The sequence below is a fragment of the Euwallacea fornicatus genome, chromosome 1 (genome assembly GCF_040115645.1).
Source record: "Euwallacea fornicatus isolate EFF26 chromosome 1, ASM4011564v1, whole genome shotgun sequence".
NCBI lineage: Eukaryota > Metazoa > Arthropoda > Insecta > Coleoptera > Curculionidae > Euwallacea > Euwallacea fornicatus.
This window is the reverse complement of record NC_089541.1, coordinates 6,207,999-6,229,169: the sequence shown is the minus strand read 5'-3', so window position 1 is coordinate 6,229,169 and position 21,171 is coordinate 6,207,999. Positions and strand designations below refer to the sequence as shown.

General features: G+C 35.0%; 2 protein-coding genes across 4 annotated transcripts in view; both read right to left on the bottom strand.

The window, feature by feature from the left end:
• mtt (mangetout) overlaps positions 1–21,171 on the bottom strand; it is a 194,531-nt gene that overhangs the window by 33,392 nt on the left and 139,968 nt on the right. For all 3 annotated transcript variants that reach the window (XM_066289203.1, XM_066289213.1, XM_066289223.1), the window contains 3 exons: positions 6,017–6,187; positions 5,165–5,309; positions 2,269–2,520 (listed from right to left, as the gene is read on the bottom strand). In XM_066289203.1, coding sequence (XP_066145300.1) covers positions 2,269–2,520; positions 5,165–5,309; positions 6,017–6,187 — 568 coding nt within the window. The remainder of the gene's footprint in view (positions 1–2,268; positions 2,521–5,164; positions 5,310–6,016; positions 6,188–21,171) is intronic.
• Positions 13,710–15,000, bottom strand: LOC136342996 (histone-lysine N-methyltransferase SETMAR-like). Its single transcript, XM_066289343.1, has one exon. The coding sequence runs from the start codon at positions 14,962–14,964 to the stop codon at positions 13,792–13,794; it is 1,173 nt and encodes a 390-aa protein (XP_066145440.1). The 5' UTR covers positions 14,965–15,000; the 3' UTR covers positions 13,710–13,791.

The window sequence follows — 21,171 nt, the reverse complement described above, 5'->3', positions numbered from 1 at the left end:
CCGTGGAAATTTTCATGAATATTGAAGGGGTCTATCTTTGCATCGAAGCACATATCGCGGTCTGGTTTCGGATATAAATTACACTGGAAAAATTTTTCTATTTCGGTGAGACAGGCCAATTTGTGTGGCTAAAAACCGAGATGGCAAAGAACGGGTTTTAAATATTATGGAAGGTTTAGAGCCAGAAACGGCTTCGCGGCCCCCGTGACCCGTATAATTTCGCCCGTACAATTATTACTTCCCCAAGTCAAATCCCCCGGCTTGGGAACGTCCTGTACATTTATATAACTAGGCCATTATGACAATAATACTGCCCCTATTTCACGTGTGTTTTATTTTTGTTCTCATTTTATGTGTTGTATATGTATAATGCGAATATGCTATTTCAAGCATCAAAATGGCTTGGCGGTATGAGTCACCGAACTTTACCCTACATGTAGAATTTTCGCAAGTGATAAAGAATTTCTTGACATTTCTGAAAATTTTATCATTGGCTTAATGGGGTGTATGGTATTAAAGTCACTACAAGCTACACACTCGCTTGCTTAACTGGCGTAATGCCATATGCGTGTATGACAATTTATCAACTATAACAGCCTGATAGAAAAAAATGACCTCATCAGTGCTGACATGTATAGAGTGTTTGGGTTTGGAGTATTTTGACAGAAAAATTCCATTTCCCGGCTAAATAGGGAAAAACTAGCATACATGTCAAGAGGTGGATTTATGACAGAATATTAATGGCGAAAACCGTATTTCGATATCTGGACAGTCCATATTCAAAATTTCTCATAAGTTTTTGGTTTGGGACAATATTGAAATAGAGTGAAAACATTCTTAAGGCACTTCCTAGATTTAATACCAGTGGCGTGCTTAGTTGTTTGCTACAGCGTACCGTTTTCGTCAAAAACCGATATAAGTTTTTTCTTTTAAATGAAAATCACAGTCCGGTGTGGCCTAAAAAAAATTTCTGTTTTAAACCATTTCCCGATCCGAATTTTCAAACAAATCTTACCATTGAATTTAGCTTATTTAGGACACTCTGTAGAGTCTCTCTCGATCACAGGTGACGTCGTAATGCAATTCAAATTTGATATTATAAGAAACGGAACGGAAATTCGTGGGATCTACATTGAAAAATGTCGAGTGTCGTATTATTCGTCTTACATCGTAAAATTTTCGGAAAAAACAATTTGTTAAAATCTCTGGGACTAAAAGAAAAGCCTTGAGTTGGGGGGATAGGTGCAAAAATCTGTAAAATTATTTAAAATCATAAGGAGCTCAATAAAAAATTCGAAATATGTATATTGCTACGTTTGAAGGTTTTAAATTCGGCGGTCTACAAACAACATTTTCTTTCGTCTGTTTACGCCCAGGAGACCCATTCAAATTCTTATTACATCAACACTGAAAAGAAGGTTTTTCGAATCATTCCCAGAATGATCTGTGCGTTTTTCCCCTTTTAAAATTTTCAAAGTTTACACGCTTACTTTTGGTCCTCCGAGACACCGCAATAAAATCAGTATCGAAACTGTATGGGAAAGTCGGCAATAATAAATTCTCCACCACAAATATGTCTTTTAATTGATTATTTTTGTTATTGATACACGGGAAATAACAAAAACAATGGTCTTTTGACCAATTAAAATTAAATAGTCTGACAATTTTCGTCGAATAACTGAATTCCCTATTTGCAAAAATTACATAAACGAGCCATATCGGAATGAACTACTGCACTTCATAGCGATAATTATTCAACTGGAAAAATTTCAATCACTTTTTTGACTCGTTAGCATAAGTGGCTATTACTCTTTATTACCAATATCGAATTAAATGGGGTTTATGGAAAAATAACATTTTCGAACGCGATATGAAGTGATCGATATTCGCCCACGGGATCTACATTAATATGCCAAGCAAATGATGTCTTACCACTCACTCAGACGAAAAAGCATCGATAATGCCGTTTTAATTCTCAAAGTATTCAATCTGTTAAAGTCACGTGCTTACGGGAGCTTAATCCCCGCGAACGGTAGTTGGTAAGCTCTCCTTAAACTTTAGCTCGGGGGCGAAATTTTAATTAAAACGTTCCGATATCAAAAATATAATCGATCCATTCGAGCGCAGACTGCGAGGTATTTAGAGAGATTTCAACCCCTGAAGGGCCGAGGGCGTGGGCCTAATACCGAAATTTGTATTCTGACATTCGTGTTATCCCAAACTTTGCATAAACGTGTTGAATATGCAGAGAATCTTGATATAACTTACCAATAAACCAGGGATTTCTTATATTATTCTTCACATTCAATGATAGGAAATAATCCTTAAAGCCCTTGACAGGATTGGCTTGGGGTTGTACTGACAATGTTCCCTCAATTTCTGCCTCATTGTTTTCGGTCACCACTGACCTGGCACTCCAACCATCTGATCCGATCCAAGAGAAATGGCCGGTAGCATTACATCTTCGGACAGCTTTCATTAATTCGGCTACTTCTTGGTCTGAACCGAAAATTATGCATCCTGAAAGAAAATGAAAATAAAGGATTTTGTGAAAATTTGAGAATAACATTTGGAAAAGTAATTCTAGGGGCATAACTCAATTAAATCGAAACCGTAGTAGTATCGTCAATAGTATCATAGCATCGATTAAAGTAGTCGTGGATCTAGAGGTAAATTTTAAGGGTTAAATAGGTGAAGGGGCTTCGATATCTACAAAACAATTTCATGTGGGAGTGGACTTACTCAATATGCAGTTTATATTGTGTTTTGTGAATTGAATCTTGAATTAAATTAGAACATGAATTGATGACAATATATCATAGACCGACGAATTCCAGGATGTCCTTCAGAAAATTGAATTTTCCCACTTCGACTTGGAATGTAAACTTCCGAACTGTTCACACATTATTAAATGAAATTTAATTTCCCAGTAGGTTACTTACACTTTTATGATTTAAGACCCCTTGTGCCTCTTTGTTTTTATTCTCAAAAAAGCAACAAAACTTTCTAACTTTTAGCATTGTAACATTACCCTTATTCCCAAAACTGACAAAGGGCAATAATTTATGTTGCCTCGTAAAGGTTTTTCACTGCCGAATTTTGAGGTGCTATAATCAGACGGATCTTTTTGCCTGTTTTTCCAGCAAATGACAAAGCACCTTTTTTTTTTAATGAGAGAAAGAGACTTTTGTAGCATTAAAATGAGATAGATATCCCTTTCATGTGTCTTTTCGAGAGTAAAATCTTCAGAGAAAAATCTTGTTGATTTAAAATATAAATTATACATGATATAATGTATTGCGAGAAAGCTATATTTAAGTCTCATCTCAGGTAGCACAGTGAGAGCTATAAATTTGGTCAGGTAATGACAAACGACGGGGTCTATGTTTCCTCTTGACGTGCCTGTGGGACCTTAAGAAATTAAACTGGGACTTTGATATGTCTCTGTACAAATTGTGATAATTTTTTTAGGTAAAATCAATAAGATCATAATCTTAAATGCGGCGTACCAGATCCCGCCCACGGGATGACTAAAAAGCAATTTAAATGTTAAGGAAAGAAAGTCGAGCGGATTGGGCGGAAAATAAATTCTGAATCCGTACATGTATTTTTTACGTTAGACTCAAGACAAAACAATATCACAAAAATCCTAAAAACATCCAACCTCGAAGCAAATTAAAAAGGAAACAAATTTTTACAAAACATATCAATTTCTTATATAAAATTAATTCAGCTCAGGATTGGGGGATATGGGGATTATCCGGTCCACCTTTCATCCCTCGTAATGGGAAGCATACTTTTTATGTCTTTTAATGAGAAATGAAAAAAAAGAGGTTCTCTTTTTCTTTAATGTGCCTGCGGGACATTTGAAAATTAAAGTGGGAGTTTTCTCGCAGTCGAGATATTAAGGTTCATTCTTTTTTCCAACAAGAACGGATGTAAATTAAGATACTTCTTTTTGATTAGTCGGTACTTTTTTGGTACTGTACAAGAAAAACAAACACTAATTTCTTTTATATGGACCTGTTTAATTTGTAGGTTCATGATATAAAATTTCAATTTTTAGGAATTGAAAACTCAGTTTTCGACCCATCATGTTAATGGCATAGATGTGTTACACGTGTACATTTTTATGATAAACTGCAGAATGTACACATAGGTGCTCTGGGGTATAAAAATGTAACAAAATATATTTTTTAATTTAGTACAACAGTATTCCATCGTGAAAAATTTTATGTTTTGTTTAATTTTAGTTAACGCTCCTTCTGTGTTTTAATTCAAGACCGAAAATGGCCATCTCAAGATACTTCGTATTATTATTCTCCTTTTATTTTTATAGCGTTTCTAATTTTTTTGCTTCTTGTCGGGCTCTTTCTTTAATATTTCCTTTTTCTTTTTTATATAACTTATTGTCATTAGAATTCTAAAATTTGAGATTATTTTGGAAATTCTTGTAAAGAAAAATTCAGATCAAAACCTCAAATTTACATTTAAATTTAGGAATGTCGCTGCCCATAATTTAACATTAGCTGTAGTGCACAGCCATTAGGTGTTTGCGACAACTTTGTTCGAAACTTTAATAATCCATTTTCAATTTATTAAAATATTAGGAATAATTCTAACACTTCTCAGTATTTCCAATCTTAATTTAAGTTTATTTTATACCCTTTGTTTTATCATATTTTTTTCACATGTTATGTTTATTCTCATTGTTCTATTTATGCACCTGATGTAATCTTATGTTATTCAGGTGTATAACAGAAATGGAAAAATATCTAAACTAACTCCTCTTAGAGGTTACCTTACAGTATTAAAAAACTACTCGTGTTCAATACACAAGTTCAATTAGGTCGATCATTTGAATTCCAATTTAGTCTCGAACTCTCCTGATGAGAGTATTTTGTAGGGGTCTGATTACTTTTTACCACGAACCCCCGTTTAAAATTCAGCGGGGGTTTTCCATTTTCGGTCTACGTGACCCTTTTTGTCCACTGTCCAATCTTATGTTTGTTTTCTAATTTGCCGCACCAAAGATAAGGAAGATTCAATTTAATAGGGTTTTTTATTGCCTTCGGGTCCTTTGGCAATATTAAAGAGAAAAAAACATAAGAACGACATTTCCCTAAAACGTGATGTTTTTTGATAAAGATTTGTGATAACATACCTCTGGCCCTCGGTTGCGTTTGTAGCTTCTGCACAATGTTGTCGTAGACTGATATGTTCGCGACACCTGAATCTTTAACAAGTTTTTCCTTTACGGCGATGCATATCTTATTTTTTGCCAAAAGGTCCTCCAGGACTTCAAAGGCCTGGAAACCAAGGAAAATATATTTGGTCATATAAAAATACATTATGATTTGGATATTTTTATGCACAATAAAAGTAATTTTGGATAACCTAAATTCTCAAAATTTCTGACAGTCTTGTCGATTTTAAATTACTACTGAAACATCAGCTGAATGCTAATTAAATTTCTGGCAATGTCTCAATCTATTTGGAATAGTAGAAAAATTATAACTTTAATATTGAAATGGCCAACTTTTTACTTAAAATGCAAATCTGTTGTAATTAAAGTCAAGAGGAAAGGGGCAGATCCAGGTTAAGTGAATGCAAAAAATCTCATCCCAGCTTAAAGATTTGCAATTTTATAAAAGTGCTGAAAACGTAATAATAACTCTGTTTCAGGTGCAAATTTGATTTTAGCCTTAACATCATCATTTACGTTTGTCTAAAAATGTATCCGCAGGATACGATTTTTGCTTTAGATTCGCAAGGCAAATCCGCAAACACCGCATTTGCTCCCAAAACTCTTTTACATCTCATTTTACCTTCCCCAAGGTAATAAAACCTCCAATCGGGCAGCCCTCCAATCGGGTAAATATACATGGCAAACAAGGAAACACTTCTTCCCCCGTTTACCTGATGTATTGGAACGATATTGAATAAATATTTATAGTTATATAAACGGGAATTCCAAACCTCAGAATTTCTCAATAGACACAAATCCTCAGCTCACCTTAATTCCATAATTAGATTCTTCATATATAATGGAAATATAGCTCCAACTCATACGGATTACTATGTCCACCATCGCCTTCACCTGATGATGGTCCGAAGGAATTGTCCTGGAGAAGTATTCGAAGCGTTGTTTGTTGCTTAGTTCGGGGCTTGTAGAAAAAAACGACACCTGAAGCAAAAAAGGGTTTTAGCTAATTTGGTTAAAATAAATTTTAAAAAATTGCTTCTAATTCAGTTATAAATTAAGGGGGCACTAAATTAATATTAGGAGACGAAAACGATTCTGGGAAATCGCTTTATAAGGAACACACTTTCATAATATATAGTGTCGTGATGTGTTAATTTTTGAAAATATCAAAATTTTGGATTTAAAAGATAGAAAATTCTCGTCCCTAACTACTCTATAAAATATCACGACATAAGCTTAATATTTTCAGATGATTTTTCATTGTAATTGCCGGACACTTCGTATTTTATGGCGAAAGGGGTTTCTAGTACATCATTCTATAAGAGATCAAAAACTGAATTTTGATCTGCTAATTACTGAATAGCAAGGTTCGGCAACGGAACGTAGGAAATTCTTGTTCCCAGTTGTAGTTCTGTAACCCGATTAAAGCAAAATTTACATACCGTGATGAGGATTATTTTAAAATATCCCTTTATGAAAAACTCTAACAACCTATAATCTCATGCGCTAAAAATATATGAAAATAACTTTGTATATTACTGACAGAAAATAAAACTCTTGATCCACATCGCTCTATAAAATTAATCAATTTTGCTCTTAAGCCAGTTTCTCCAATTATCTTCCAAAAAATATAAGGATTGAGCCTCACTGGCCGTTAATTAAGACGAATCCGCTTCGAGTCTAACAAATGCGTTAATTAACCCTTATTTGTCTGGACCGAATTCCAATAACGGCCCTTTGGCACGTCTGAACTCGGATTAAACGAGAGTTTTATGTGGGTCGCATGACTCTTAAAATTGAATTTGCGTTTATCGGGAAGATTTCTTTATTACGCTGACTTAACTCTAATATTTCTGAAATTAAAGAATTGTTTTACCAAAGGAAATTATACGTCCAAGCATTTGGGATAGGGGGACTTAGACTTGGACAAAACTCCATCAATAACCGCAATATGATTCACGGGAGGATTTCAATTTAATCTTGTAATTGGTCGCCCACAAAATTGTAATTTTGGAGAATTAATGCTTGTCCAACACTCATACTCTTTTTCCGGGGCCAAAGTTCCAATCAAAAGCTAAAGTAAATATTTTCTGCAATAACATCGGCTGACCTGGACTAACATTGTTCTTGGAATGGGGTCGGAGACGTATTTCTTCACCTGGCTAACATCGACTTACCCGAAGAGTAAATTAAATTAAGCATACTCGGAAATGTATATTTAATAAATTGCGCCACCGAAATGGGTAAATGGTTAAATAGTAAAATATCGTTTATGAGTTTCAAGGAAAATTTAATTTTAGCTTTGGCTTAATATAATTAATCTGACCTAAGAATTAAAATTCAAATTAAGTTAATTTTGTATATTTTATAGGCCAAGGATTACAGAAAATGCGCTGTTGCTAGTGGAAATATATGTATGTGAAGGGTTTTGATTGTTGTCTAGGGGAATGTTGGGGTTCTTCAATGATAATTACGTTAACTTAGCGATACGTATATTGAATAATTAGGTAGACTAGACTTTACAAGAAGAAATGAACGCGGGCGCGACTTCTTAGTCTCGAGTGACGGGCCGAAGATCCAGAAGTCGATAGTAATGAATAGAAAAAAAGAGAGAGCTTCTCATTCTTCCAACACTTAAGTAGACCCATCCATGGCTGTAAACCATGGGCGTGTTCCGTCTAAAGTTCAAAAAGGGGCCTGGAAGCCGCCCTCCCTGGCGGACCGTTACGCTCACAACTGGTCAGAATCCAGGGTAATAGTCAACAACGTCCATGGATGTGTCATTACCGTGAATGGCCTTCGGATACTTTCTACCCCTTAACTTATAATCTACATAATACAGATTTGTGCTATTCAGGTTGCATCTCGATCTGGATCCCAAATCTTACATATGTATGTATTTTCAGGTCCATCTGATAAGTGACAGAAAAATATATGTGAAAAATGAGGTAAGATCAATTTTGTAACTTCAATACACTGCTGTATTTACTAAAAAGTAACGTATAAGAAATTCATTTAATTATTACTCACAAGTTTATATTTGACATTGATTCACCTTTGAAAACTATTAAAGTTGCCATTGTGAAAACAGACGGAATTAATCATGAATTAAGTGAAACTTATCAAATGCAAATTTGTGTAGGGGTCATTTCATTGATTTTAATAATAACTCGACAAACATAGAATAAAAAACAAGTTGAGAAGGACACAAACAGAAAAAGAGAAACAACTACTTCGACAGCTAATATTCCTTTCGAAATTGAATTACTCACAAAAAACCTTGAAAGTAGTTACAAAACTCACTTTTAGCAGATTGTGGAAAGTAATTTGATAGTTACGCTATCCACAAATAGGTATGTTATCAGTTTGCTTCTCTATCTATCCGTAATATCAAATGGAACCAGCGAAATGATCGCATGGAAGATTTGCTTGCAATTTTCCATTTGATAATTTTATTTCTTACTTGATCCTGCCTGTGGGAAGCTGCGAAGCTGAAACCTAACCTTATCTAGGATATTCTATCCAGCTCTGGAAATGTTCAGTTGCGAAGTGCTGCGTACTTTGAAATTTATTTATTTCCTTTAGATTTTCCTTCTTGAAATAATAGAAATATCTCGAAAAGAAAAAGTATTCTAGCCGTAGAGGTTATAAATATAAATCAAACGTCCAGAAACAAGTGGAGATTTAAATAATGTTATTCAAACAGACAGAGCGATAGAAAGATGTCCTCACAGAGAGGTGGAACTATCTTTTACAAATTTATGCAGCGCAGAACTTCTGCTTGAGGAAGGAACTTAGGCGTAAATATCTGACGAACATAATGCGCCTCATAAGTACCGGTAAACTAAATTAAAATTAGAAAAGCCCTTGTACTTTGCAGAGATAATCTGCTTATTAAGGAGCATCTATTTATAAGCTTTGCGCTTGTAGCGGATCCTTCGTAATTGAAGCGTTTTCTGGTTACAGGTAAGCTGTAAAGCGGTGCCGCTGAAAATTCATGGACCAAAGCATCCTAAATAATTCATTTTCTCCTCTAACAAGGTTGGGAACTAATTAAAACTCTTAAAGAAAAGCGGATGAGGATTCGCTTGCAATTTACTGTGCAGCTTTAATTATGGACGGGTTCAAGCTTCCAGCTGGAAAGGACAGACAGAAAAGAGGAATCAAAGGACTATTCAAATGGATTTAGGCAATAGTAATGGATCCTTTGAGTTGTGAAATTTAAAATTTATACAACAAATCTTCACGAACCCCTTACAGAGGGCACACGATCTTATACGTCAATTACTACATTCAAACCCATGGAGCCTTTTGACTTCGTCTTCTGCTACAAGCTTAACGGACCTCAATTAATCATTTCTCTCCCCTGTTTTTCAATTATTCTTTTGTTACTTGACGTTTCTTCCCCAAACCACAAACACAATAAATCGTGCGTCTCTAATCTATGAACTAAACGCTTCTTCGGTCTAAAAAACGCTACCGACGATTAGAAAATCATCGCTGATAGTTTCGCATCCATGATTAAGAATTATGGCCGGGTTGCCAAGTGAAATGACAAACGATGGCAACTGCGCCCTTACGTTGTTATTTATTGTACCCTCTATAATCGGAGCTCGATGCCACACTTGCTCGCCTCTCCCCTATTTTCTATTCACGTGTCAAGTAAGTATTATGTGACTGCGGTAAAAAGATGAAGAATGATTGCGCAGCGTTAGCCGAACAGCTTAACATAATATAGCTAAGCTTGTTGGGAGTTGTTTCATCTTTTTTCAAAGGGCTCTAGAAAATCCCTTAAAAGCTAATGACGTCATGTATCCTGACGAGTAGGACCACGGTGGCTATTGGTTCGTTCGTAAGAAGTTTTAAAATTTTTATAACGAACTTTCCTAGCTTTTGCATTGCGAAGCAATTATAAAGAGAAAAAGTGCTTTATATTTAATTGATTGTGTACTGTTTTTAATGGTAAATTGCGCTTGAATTTAACTTAAAATCTCATTTAAATGCCTTCACCCACAGACACCTACGGAATTATTTTTTGGTGAGTGAATTAAGTTCAGAAAATTGAAATGCAAAGCTCATAATTTACAAAGCAACACTTTTCCGTTAAAGAAAGTATTTTATCTGGTAATCCCAAGATTAGATTAAAACTTTGGTTTTACGAATGTTCAGAACTGTAGCTGGAACTAGTGAAAACCGCAAGGAAACCAAATATATGTATATACAATCATACTCAGAACGTTTCATTTAATTTTGTTGTCAATTTTTCTTGCAAAATCACTGTCGCGAAATTGGTTTACATGGAAAAAATACTTTCAATTAAAAGTTTGATTCGTTAGTGGTGAAATGTTTTGCAAAGCGAGCAAATTCCAGTGAAATCGAATCTAACGCGAATATACAGGGTGTCCCACAAGTGTTTCATTATATTTCAGTGGGTAATAGTACATTGAAAAATAATATGACTCCTTATATAAACCATATTCCAATAATGCTTCATTAAGAAGATACAGGGTGTTAAACTTTACTTAAAAAATCTAACTTTTATTGATATATTCAAAACCGTTTGAGATATGTAAGTGAAATTTGGCATGTTTTGAGAGTTAATGTAGACGCATTTATTTATGCAAAAGGGCTATTTTTCGTTTCACCAGTGACGTGCGTACGGGCACCTCTCAGCACATTTTTAAAGAAAAACATGGTGCGCCACTGCTTTTTATCAAAATAAAAATTATTTTTAGAAGTTTAATTTCATTTAGAAGAAAAATGCTCACTTGACTCTTTCGTCCGACGTATCGTTTGCCAGTAAAAAATTGAATACCGTCTATATGCACGATATTCTCTAAATGGTTTTAATAATATTAAGTTTTTTATTTAAATATTATTTATTTGCTATAACATTATAGAAATTGTTCAAATTGGTGGCCATTTTGTTCAATACATAATTGAGCTCGCCTGTTCATTGATACTCTGATACGTTGAAATATTCCAGGTGTGTTTTAAGTTTAACAACCTGTATCTTCTTAATGAAGCATTATTGGAATATGGTTTATATAGGGAGTCATATTATTTTTCAATGTACTATTACCCACTGAAATATAATGAAACACTTGTGGGACACCCTGTATATTAACTTCCAATGCAATAAATACACATATCAAGGTATAATAATAATATAATGGGCGAATAAAAATAAAAATTTGTTGTTAGTAATGGAAGAGCCTATGAAAAGTATTCTCAATAATAAAAGTTCAGGAAAAGTATGAGACATGATTCTGGATTAGCACATTGAGCGACATTAAGTTAGAAGCTTTGGAAAGACGGCTAAAAGGGGAAAGCAAAGGAACAGTTTAAATGGCGGAGATGCCTCGAAAATCCTAGCCCAAGCGAATGTTGAAATCTGACTATAGCCTTTGCCAAAAGTTAAAGGATGAGGAAGTTTGAAAAGAGAAAATACTTTAAACTAAGATCCTTAAGAGGTAAATCGTGAAAGCAAAAATTGACGATTTAGGTATCTGGTGCGTTCAATAATTTCATAGCGCTTTTACAAATAAAAGTATGAAGACATTTCCGAAAAACGAGATGTTTCAAGCGTATTAAGTTATTTAATGTACGTGCTCCTTGAGTCTCCTAAGTGAGATCGAGTGAGAAACTCTCCAACGTTAATTAGTTTGATACGTACATCATTTAGATCTTTAGTGATAGTGGTAGAGGGAAACTGTTAAGGCTTAGATGCAAATCGGAATTTAATGAATCAGAAGACCGTTAACTGGGAACAAAACTTCTATCTATGGGTTTACTTGCACATAAAATTATTATTCGGCAGCTCTCTAACACTGAGCACTTTCTGAATGTTTTGCAACATCCCCGGTAATAAATCAAAGCTGCACAAAAATGGGCAATTTATCAGAATCCTTTTACTCACAATCTCACCATAAATAAAAGTTACGGCAAAATAGAAATGTCTTGATAGGAGAAACCCTTTTCAGCTGTTTCTGTTCTGGGTAACAAATTTTCCCAGAATTTAAACTATGTTTCCTTTATTTCCAGATCGGGTCTTTTGTGGGTCCCAGCCGGGACAATATGCAAAAGGAGATTGATTATGTTAGATTAAAATAAAACGAATGTGGTTAAAATTTAAATTAATTCGGAAATTGCGTTTGGATCGAGTTTGTTGGAAATGCCAATTTCAAGAGAACTGGAATTGTACGTTTGTAAACAAAAACTTTGATTTTGCGGTCAGAATTAGTTTGCTACTACATGAGTAAAAATAATCTTGCTGCATCGGAGAGTTGAAATATATGAGGTCTCGCAGTGCCACAAGCAAGACAAATGAAGCGAACATAAACCTTTATTCTGCAGAGTAGTAGTTTAGTGTCTAGAAACGGACGTTGCGTTTCCTTCCAAATATACACGTCTGAGAACAAAGAAAACCGGAAATTTCATTGTCCATTAAAGCCGTTTTTATTTCCCGGGCAAAATCATCACGGTCCCCCTTAGACATATTTACTGAATTTTTGAAAATCTTCTCTTACAACCTTAGCATAAATTTTGCAAAAGAAATCGAACACTTCTCGAATTTCCTCGTGTTTATATTAATGCAAACTGGGAGCAATATGCTGATTCGGGAATAAAAAAGAAATAAAACTATAGGGTTATCAGAATCCACCCTTAGCCAAGAATCTTCACCCCTTATCGGGCATAATTTGTTTTGAGAACTTCGCTCGTAAACGTCCCAAACCTGTAGAGTATTCCAGCAGTTAAACCAAGATTTAAATAATCGCTGATCTAGGTCCCGGATATATTGGACCGATATATTCTGAAGATTTCATCCTTAGAGCCTCATTTTGTTATTAATAGTTAGCTGTCAGACAAATTAATCATCCGATATATTCATAAACAGCTATCGAGTTTTTATATCGAAATGGATGAATCCTATTTGAGACGTATTAGGATAATGTAGCTGAAATATAACATAGCTGGAAAGCATGTACGCCCTAGATAAGACGCGTTTTCCATAAAATAATGCTCCCTTTTGATCTTTCCCTTAATGGCGTTTTATTATGACGGTGTAAAGTGGCAGAAAGGGCCTTTTAAACTCGCGTGTATAGTGGAATTTTCGTGAGTTTTGAGGTTTTTCAATTATACGGCACAAAAATTTAAAACGCGAGTTTTCCAGCTAGAACACAGGTAAATTGATGAAGAGGTCTGCCTTTGGTAAATGGTTTTAAAAACTGCCCTTTTCTGTATAAAACTCGATAGAGAATGCCGGTACTAGTACCGATCTTTCGCGCTTTGAAGCTTGTAAAAAAGATATCGTAGAAGGAAACATATTCAAGATCTCTTCATAGACATTTTTGTTAAAGTACCGAGTACGAAATTTGCTGCAATTTTTTTTTTATTTGTTACAATCATTATTCTGAGGATATTCCTTTGAAGTGTTAAATTCAGAAGCCAATTTTGTAATAAGTCAGGTCGCACTTAAATTGTTTGCAAATGATCAATAAAAACTATTAGGTCGTGTAGTATGAAATGAGTAGAATTGAATTGAAATTTTAGTCATTTTTTTTTCATATGAAATGTTTTTATTGTCAATCGAAATATGCACCACCATTATCAATACACTTCTGCCATTTAACGGGAAGTTCATTGATTCCCCTGGTGTAAAAGCCTGCAGGCCGGGAGTCGATAAACTCGTGGAAGGCAGCTTTGACAGCCTCGTCGGAGTTGAATATTTTCCCTACCAAGAAGTTATCCAAATTTTGAAAGAAGTGGTAATCAGTGGGTGGTAAGTCGGGTGAATACGGTGGATGACGAAGAGTTTCCAATTCCAACTCCTGTAGCTTGGCGAAGGTGACTTGTGCGGTGTGTGGCCGAGCGTTGTCGTGCAACAATAGCGGTGCGCTTCGATTGACTAATCTTGGCTGCTTAACCGTCAGTTGCCTCATCATTTCGGTCAGTTGTCGGCAGTAGACATCAGCCGTAATCGATTCACCAGGTTTCATGAAGTTGTGATGGATGACACCTGCGTTGGACCACCAAACGGACACCATAAGCTTCTTTTGATGAAGATTTTTTTTCGCACAATGTTTTGGTGGTTCATCTTGATCCAACCACTGCGATGAACGTCTGGTATTGTCATATAAGATCCATTTCCCATCACAAGTAACAATCCGATTCAAAAATGGATCGTAATTATACCGGCACAACAAAGAAACACAAGCTTCGAGACTTCGTTCTTTCTGAATGTCGGTCAACTCATGTGGTACCCACTTGTCCAGCTTCTTCACCTCACCAATTTCAGCCAAATGAGTCAATATTGTTTTTTTGGTTACACTGAATATTAACGAAAATTCGAACGCACTTTGACGTGGATTCGCTTCCACCACGGCTTTCAGATGATCGTTATCCACTTGAGTTTCAGGTCGTCCACGTGGTTCATTTGTTAGGTCAAAATTGCCAGAACGAAATTTCATGAACCAACGAGATACTGTTTGCTGTGAAGTGACTTCAGTACCAAACACATCATTAATATTGCGAGCCGTCTGAGCTGTTGTGGTTCCACGGTGGAACTCATATTTCATTAACACACGAATTTCACTATTTTGCATGGCTGCACAAAAATTTTTATAAAAATAAAAGTTTTCAATAGTTTTTAACACTTTAAACTCTGATCGAAAGAGGAAAAATGTGCCTTTTCCACATAAAAAAGTCAAGTCCAAATATAGATTTAGAGTGAAGTTATTCGCAGTTGAATGTGGCATTTCGAGAATCTACTCGTTTCATACTACACGACCTAATATCTTCAACATGTTTTTTGATCGAATATGTTCCATACCACCCAATAATAAAGATGGCCTACTAACTACTAACCACTAAACTCATGTACAAATCTAAGATTTTCTTAGCAAATTATAAATTTTAAAGTCAATTTTACCAAAAATCACTCTTGTATTGAACACAGCGTGTGAAGATATGCAACAAACACCACATTCGCACATAGTTTCTTTATTTTTTCAAAAATCTGGCTGCAATTTTTCTTATGATTCGTACACTTCTAAGAATGATTTTCAGGAAGGCTATCGGTTTAACGCAAATAAAAATCGGTGCTTAAGACATTTTTGGTTTAGATGTTGGACTTACTTAAGAAGCAATACAGGAAAAACTAAAATGTTTCCAAAGCCCCTTCAGAAGATTGGTTTCTACAGCAAACTCATTCATGGATTCACATTTTATGTTATTGTTCTTTCATATTACGCAGAAACCGAAAAAATTGTTCTCGTCGATTATGGTAATTTTTGAATTGGGAAAAACGTGCCACATAAAGAGAGCCACTGAGAAGCCCATTCTAATTTCGTCCTTTTACTCGAAACTGTAAATTTACCCAAAAATTACAAACTCGATTCAACGGCAAAAGTTAAGTGTGTCATAGGCCACTTTCAAATAACAAATTCTTAATACGCTTTTGTGTATTACAACACTTTATTCTCATATTGTACTTTCTGAAATTCCTAAATGTTAATAATGTCCAGATTGAAACATAAAATGTGTTCGAGCTAGCGAAATTTCTAACTCACTTGAAAATATTTCAAACTTTCTGCAATTCAAATTGAAATTGCAGGTATTAAAAGGAATCGGAATTTCGTCTCTGGAAGGTTTGCTTCCAATTTTGGAGACGTACATAATTTCGCTCTGACGCTGAACAATGAACAAACACTTATTTATATTTGAAATTCAATATGGGGATATATTCGCTTCTCATAGTCAAGCCTTTCTTATAACATTTGGCCTGCCTCCAAATTTCTTGTAAATTGTAAACCCATTTGGAGCAGTAGTTTCCTGCGAAAGTCATCAAAACTGGTAGCTATGTAAGGAAGCGCTTTGTAACTGGCGAGCAGCTCGGCTTTGTGGCTCAATTGCCTGGTGTCGAGAAAATTAAGAACCATTTACTTTAAGGCACAGATAAAGACAAAACACCAGACGAGGCCTCTCATTCTTAATAATCCTTGAGACAAAACGGCCTTATGTTTTCGCCTAAGGCGTACAGCGACAAGTTTCCTACCGTGATTCTTTTAATTGAAAAGCTTTTACATCCCACATTCTACATTTAATTAAAGCACGGTTTAACACTGAGCCACCATCGAAAGATGATGAGTTCAGCCAAGGGTAATAAGTATATCTTCCTGGTAGGAATGATACTTGAAAATATACATAAACGAATTTCAACCAAAACAATTTGCGATAAAAGGAAAGTTTAAATTGTTTCTCAAACATTTTCCCGTGAGTCTGAGAGGAAATAAGAGGTTGCAGTTTCATGTCTTTCCATGCAAACGTCGATTAGGAGATTGGAAAGTCGTTGTTTCTGAATTAGCGAGAGCGCCGCAATAGACGTTTAAGAGCAAAGTTGTAATAACTAGAAGTTTTTAACTTCTATCATCAGTCATCCTTACTATCGATTACGCAAAGGCAAAAATGCAAATCGTATTAAAGTAATTTCTGCAATTGGAAAAAGTGAGCTCTGTGAAATTGGATTCGGGGAGAGGAATAAGCCCACTGAAAGGGGAGACGTCTCGAAGTTGGCTGGTCATCAAGAATCTTAATCTCGGCTTAAGTGGCAGGATCATCCCCGATGGGGGATGGTTTTAGGGATGCATTTTAGGCAGACTCGTCAAGACGGGAACGACCTTAACTGAATGAAATTACGCGTATTTTGGGTTAGAATTCAAATAGGAGCGTATGCAGGAGAAAAGCAAAAATGTCCGTAGAGTTCTGAAGCGATGAGTTTTGTTTGATTAGACTTCCTTGAAGCAGAATAACATTTAGTTCGAGGTATATTCCTCTCAAAAATTTTAATCCAGAAATATTTGAGAGATATCGCATTAACGCAGAGGGTAGATAGAGGGTGGGTTTTTAAAAAGTATACGGTTGTGGTCAAAATAATAAGAGTGGTAGTGTTGAATTTCAATATATTATCGCCAAATATTTAATAAATAAATTACATTCTTTGTAATGTATCACTAATATAGAGTAACGTGTACTCATGACAAAAAATGTATAAAAAATAAAAATTATTCAAAACCACAAACTTTACAATATTTATAAAAAAATATATTAAATTTTTCTTGGCCAATAAAATAAGAGTGTTCTGTTTTTAATTTTTATGTTGGTCGAATGTTGATTAATTTTTTGTAAATCTTATTTGTTTACAATTCTTCGTTTATCTGTTAACTGTTAGTATAGTTTTGAGTATCACCATGGGTCGTGCAAAGCACTGTAGTGCTGAAGAAAGGCGTATAATTTTGCAACTGAGAAGTGAGAACAAAACTTACAAATTCGTTGCTGATGTAATCAAGCGATCCGAATGTGTTATCACCAAAGTTTTGAGGGATCAAAAACTAACTGAAATACCAACAGAGACTAGAGGCCGTCCAAGAAAAACCAGCAAATCTATGGATAGAAGAATTGTAAGAAAAGCAGTAAAGAATCCTTTTTCTACATCTTTTGGCATTAAACGAGATCTGGACCTACCAATCAGTACAAGTATTGTAAGAAGACGCTTACAAGAGATGAATCTTCATGGGAGAGTGGCAAGAAAAGTTCCGCATTTGAGCAAGAAGACCATCAAGCAAAGATTAGAATTTGCTAAATCCAACTTAAATGAGAATTACAATCGTAACTGGAAAAACATTTTATTTAGTGATGAAACCAAAATAAATTTGTTTGGATCCGATGGAAAATGGTATGTTAGACGATGTAAAAATGAAGAACTAAATTCTCGGAATACCTTACCAACTGTGAAACATGGTGGAGGAAACATCAAATTGTGGGGCTGCTTTTCTTATAATGGTGTAGGTCCGCTATATCTGATTAAAGAAAACATGACTAAAGAAATTTATATGAATATACTGGAAACTGTTATGCTTCCCTACGCCGAAATTAATATGCCCCTCAATTGGATCTATCAACACGATAACGACCCGAAACATACCGCCAAAGTTGTGAAATAGTGGTTCGTAACAAATGAAATTGAAGTGTTGCCCTGGCCGTCGCAATCACCTGACATGAACCCAATTGAAAACCTATGGAAGTATTTAAAAGAACAACTTGCAGATAAAAAAACTTCGAATAAAAGGCTTTTGTGGGAAGAGGTTCAAAAAATCTGGTACGCCACACCGGTAGAGCTTTGTCAAAAGCTAATTGATTCTATGCCCAAGCGATGCACCGCCCTAATTAAGCAAAAGGGACATGCTACGAAATACTAAAGTATATTTGTTTTTTTTTTGTTGAAAGTTCATGTTTACAATTTTTTTTTCTCAAAAGAAGTGTATACTCTTATTTTATTGGCCAAGAAAAATTTAATATTTTTTTAAAATAAATATTGTAAAGTTTGTGGTTTTGAATAATTTTTATTTTTTATACATTTTTTTTCATGAGTACACGTTACTCTATATTGGTGATACAGTACAAAGAATGTAATTTATTTATAAAATATTTGGCGATAATATATTGAAATTCAACACTACCACTCTTATTATTTTGACCACAACTGTATATGCCTCTATCGTGAAAATTGTTTCGGCAATGGAAAAATCAAAAAACACTTCCATCATAATATGTCGGGGGAGATGATTGAAGGTATGGAAAGCCCACTATTCTCTACTAAATGCACCTCAGCCACCTCAAGTCAAGCATTTTCAATAAGATTTTCAATGATACCAATGTTTCTGCAATTCCTTCCTCAAACGTGTTCAATGATAATTCCTAAAATGCAAAATGCACGAGTAAGACACCTAGGCGTAGAATTAAATAGTTTTCAATCGGGAATAATTAACAGAATTGTTAATTAATTTAAAGTTTTATTGTAATTAAATCAAAGCGTAAAATTTATCTTTCAATATTAATAATTTTTTATAACGGGTGTTCGTTATTTTTCATGCAAGCATTTAAGCGATATTAACGTTCTCGACGCACATTCTTACAAAGAACTAATAATAATGTTAAATGAAAAAAAACTATTTTTCTTTTATCGATGTTTATGAATGTTTTTTTACTCAGTAAATCGTCGAATCCTGTTTATTATCTGAGTTTCACTTCGAGCTGCTTCTCGCAAATTTTCAATCGGAACACGGTTTATTCAATTGCGAAACGGGTTGAAATCGGTTTTATTTATGGTGCTGAGGAACGTGGTCTTTTACAAACCACAGATATATTTCGCCAGCGACATTCTACAATCAACATTAATTCTTTTTACGTAAGGAAATTAATATAAAAAATCGAAGAAACCGATTCCTTGACCTATAAAAAAAGAATCAAACTAAGATATTAGATGAGCTTACCTAATTGAACTTCTCGGAAAATTTGCCCAAAATCCATCATTGTCTATCGGTGAAGCATCCACTTTAACTGAGCTATCAACAGTATCGGTCCGAAAAGTTCTAATATTACACAAATTTCATCCATACAAAATTCAGCTTTATCGGGAATTCAATGAGGATGATCCAGATCGACGAATGGAATATTGCGAGGTGATCACTGCAAGCTTTAATTACTAAGCAGCCTCGGTACTGCTGAACGTTTGCTTTAAAGTTGAGTATACATTTTAGTTAAATTGTATTTTCAAAAGGCACAATTGTCGAATCTTGAGTGATACAAAGAATCATCAGAGAGACGGAATCGTTCAATATCCACAAAAACTGAATTTTTGGGTTGGAATCCTTGGAGACGCTATCATAGGACTTTTGTTTATTGATGATAATTCGAATGGTGAAGTCTTCCGTAGCCGTTCAGAAAATGCTATCGAGCCATTGATAATTCATTAGCTAGCGAATCAGCAGGACGAAAGTTATGAATTAGAATTGGACAAAAATTTACTAAGATTTCAACAGGATGGGGCACCGCCACAATTTGTTTTGCCCGTTGGACAGTGGATACCAGATGGATTGGAAGGAGAAAAGCGATCGACTGGCTCTCTGAGTCTCTCCATCTCACATCTTTGGATCTCTTTTTGTAGGGGCACTTGAAATCTGTAATGCTCAAAACTCAACTAGAAACAAATGAAGAGTCAAGACAGCGAACTATTACTGAGTGTCGTGCAATTCCTAAGGAAACTTTTAATGTCCGTCAAGAATATGCATATCGCTGGTACGTTTGTATGGAAAAAAACTAACACCCATTATAAAGCGGCAAATTTTATGTTTTGATTTAATCACAGAAAAACTTTAAATTAACTATGAGTTCTATTCCTTATTCTTGATTAAAAACCATTTAATTCTACATCTAGGTGTCTTACTCATGGATTTGGAATTTTACGCGTTATTAGATACATTTGAGGGGGTATTCCCAGAAACTTTGGTACAATTGAAAAACTTAATGAAAATTCTTTCTGGCGATTTATCGCAACCGTGTCAATGCTATTTCAAAAAATAACTTGGGGTGGACGGGGTGCATTTGGTAGAGGGTAGTGAGTTGATCGTGCCCACAATTATATTTTCCCATCATATAATAAAGGTGTTTTTGGATCCTTGCATTGCCAGCATAATTTTCAAGCTGTTGCCACTTATACTTCGAAAAAAATGTATATTAAGATTATTACTTTTGTATAAGAAATTAGGGCATATTTGCCTACAATTATGTGCAATAATTGGGAAACAAAAAACACTTTTTCAATGAAAAATAGAAAAACAGAAATAACTACTTCCAGGGCTAAAACTCCTATCGACATTGAGCTACACTGGTTTTCTTAATACTTCTTGGGTGAATACTTCGAATCTAAGAAGTTATAGAGCTCATCTGGTCAGGGCAAAGGATTACAATTTCGTGTGCTGAGAAACGATCCACACTGTATCAGTGGACATTGAGTCCCTGGCCAGGTCATTTTCCTGCTTTTTGACATTCATCACACGTCGCTACACAAATAGGCAAGTTTAAGTCTCTCAACATGAGTGTGTAATTCAGTATGGAGATCACTGAAG

Bases quoted from the DNA above. Each gene is read 5' to 3' on its own strand.
- LOC136342996 (XM_066289343.1), bottom strand. From the start codon at position 14,964: ATGCCACATTCAACTGCGAATAACTTCACTCTAAATCTATATTTGGAC.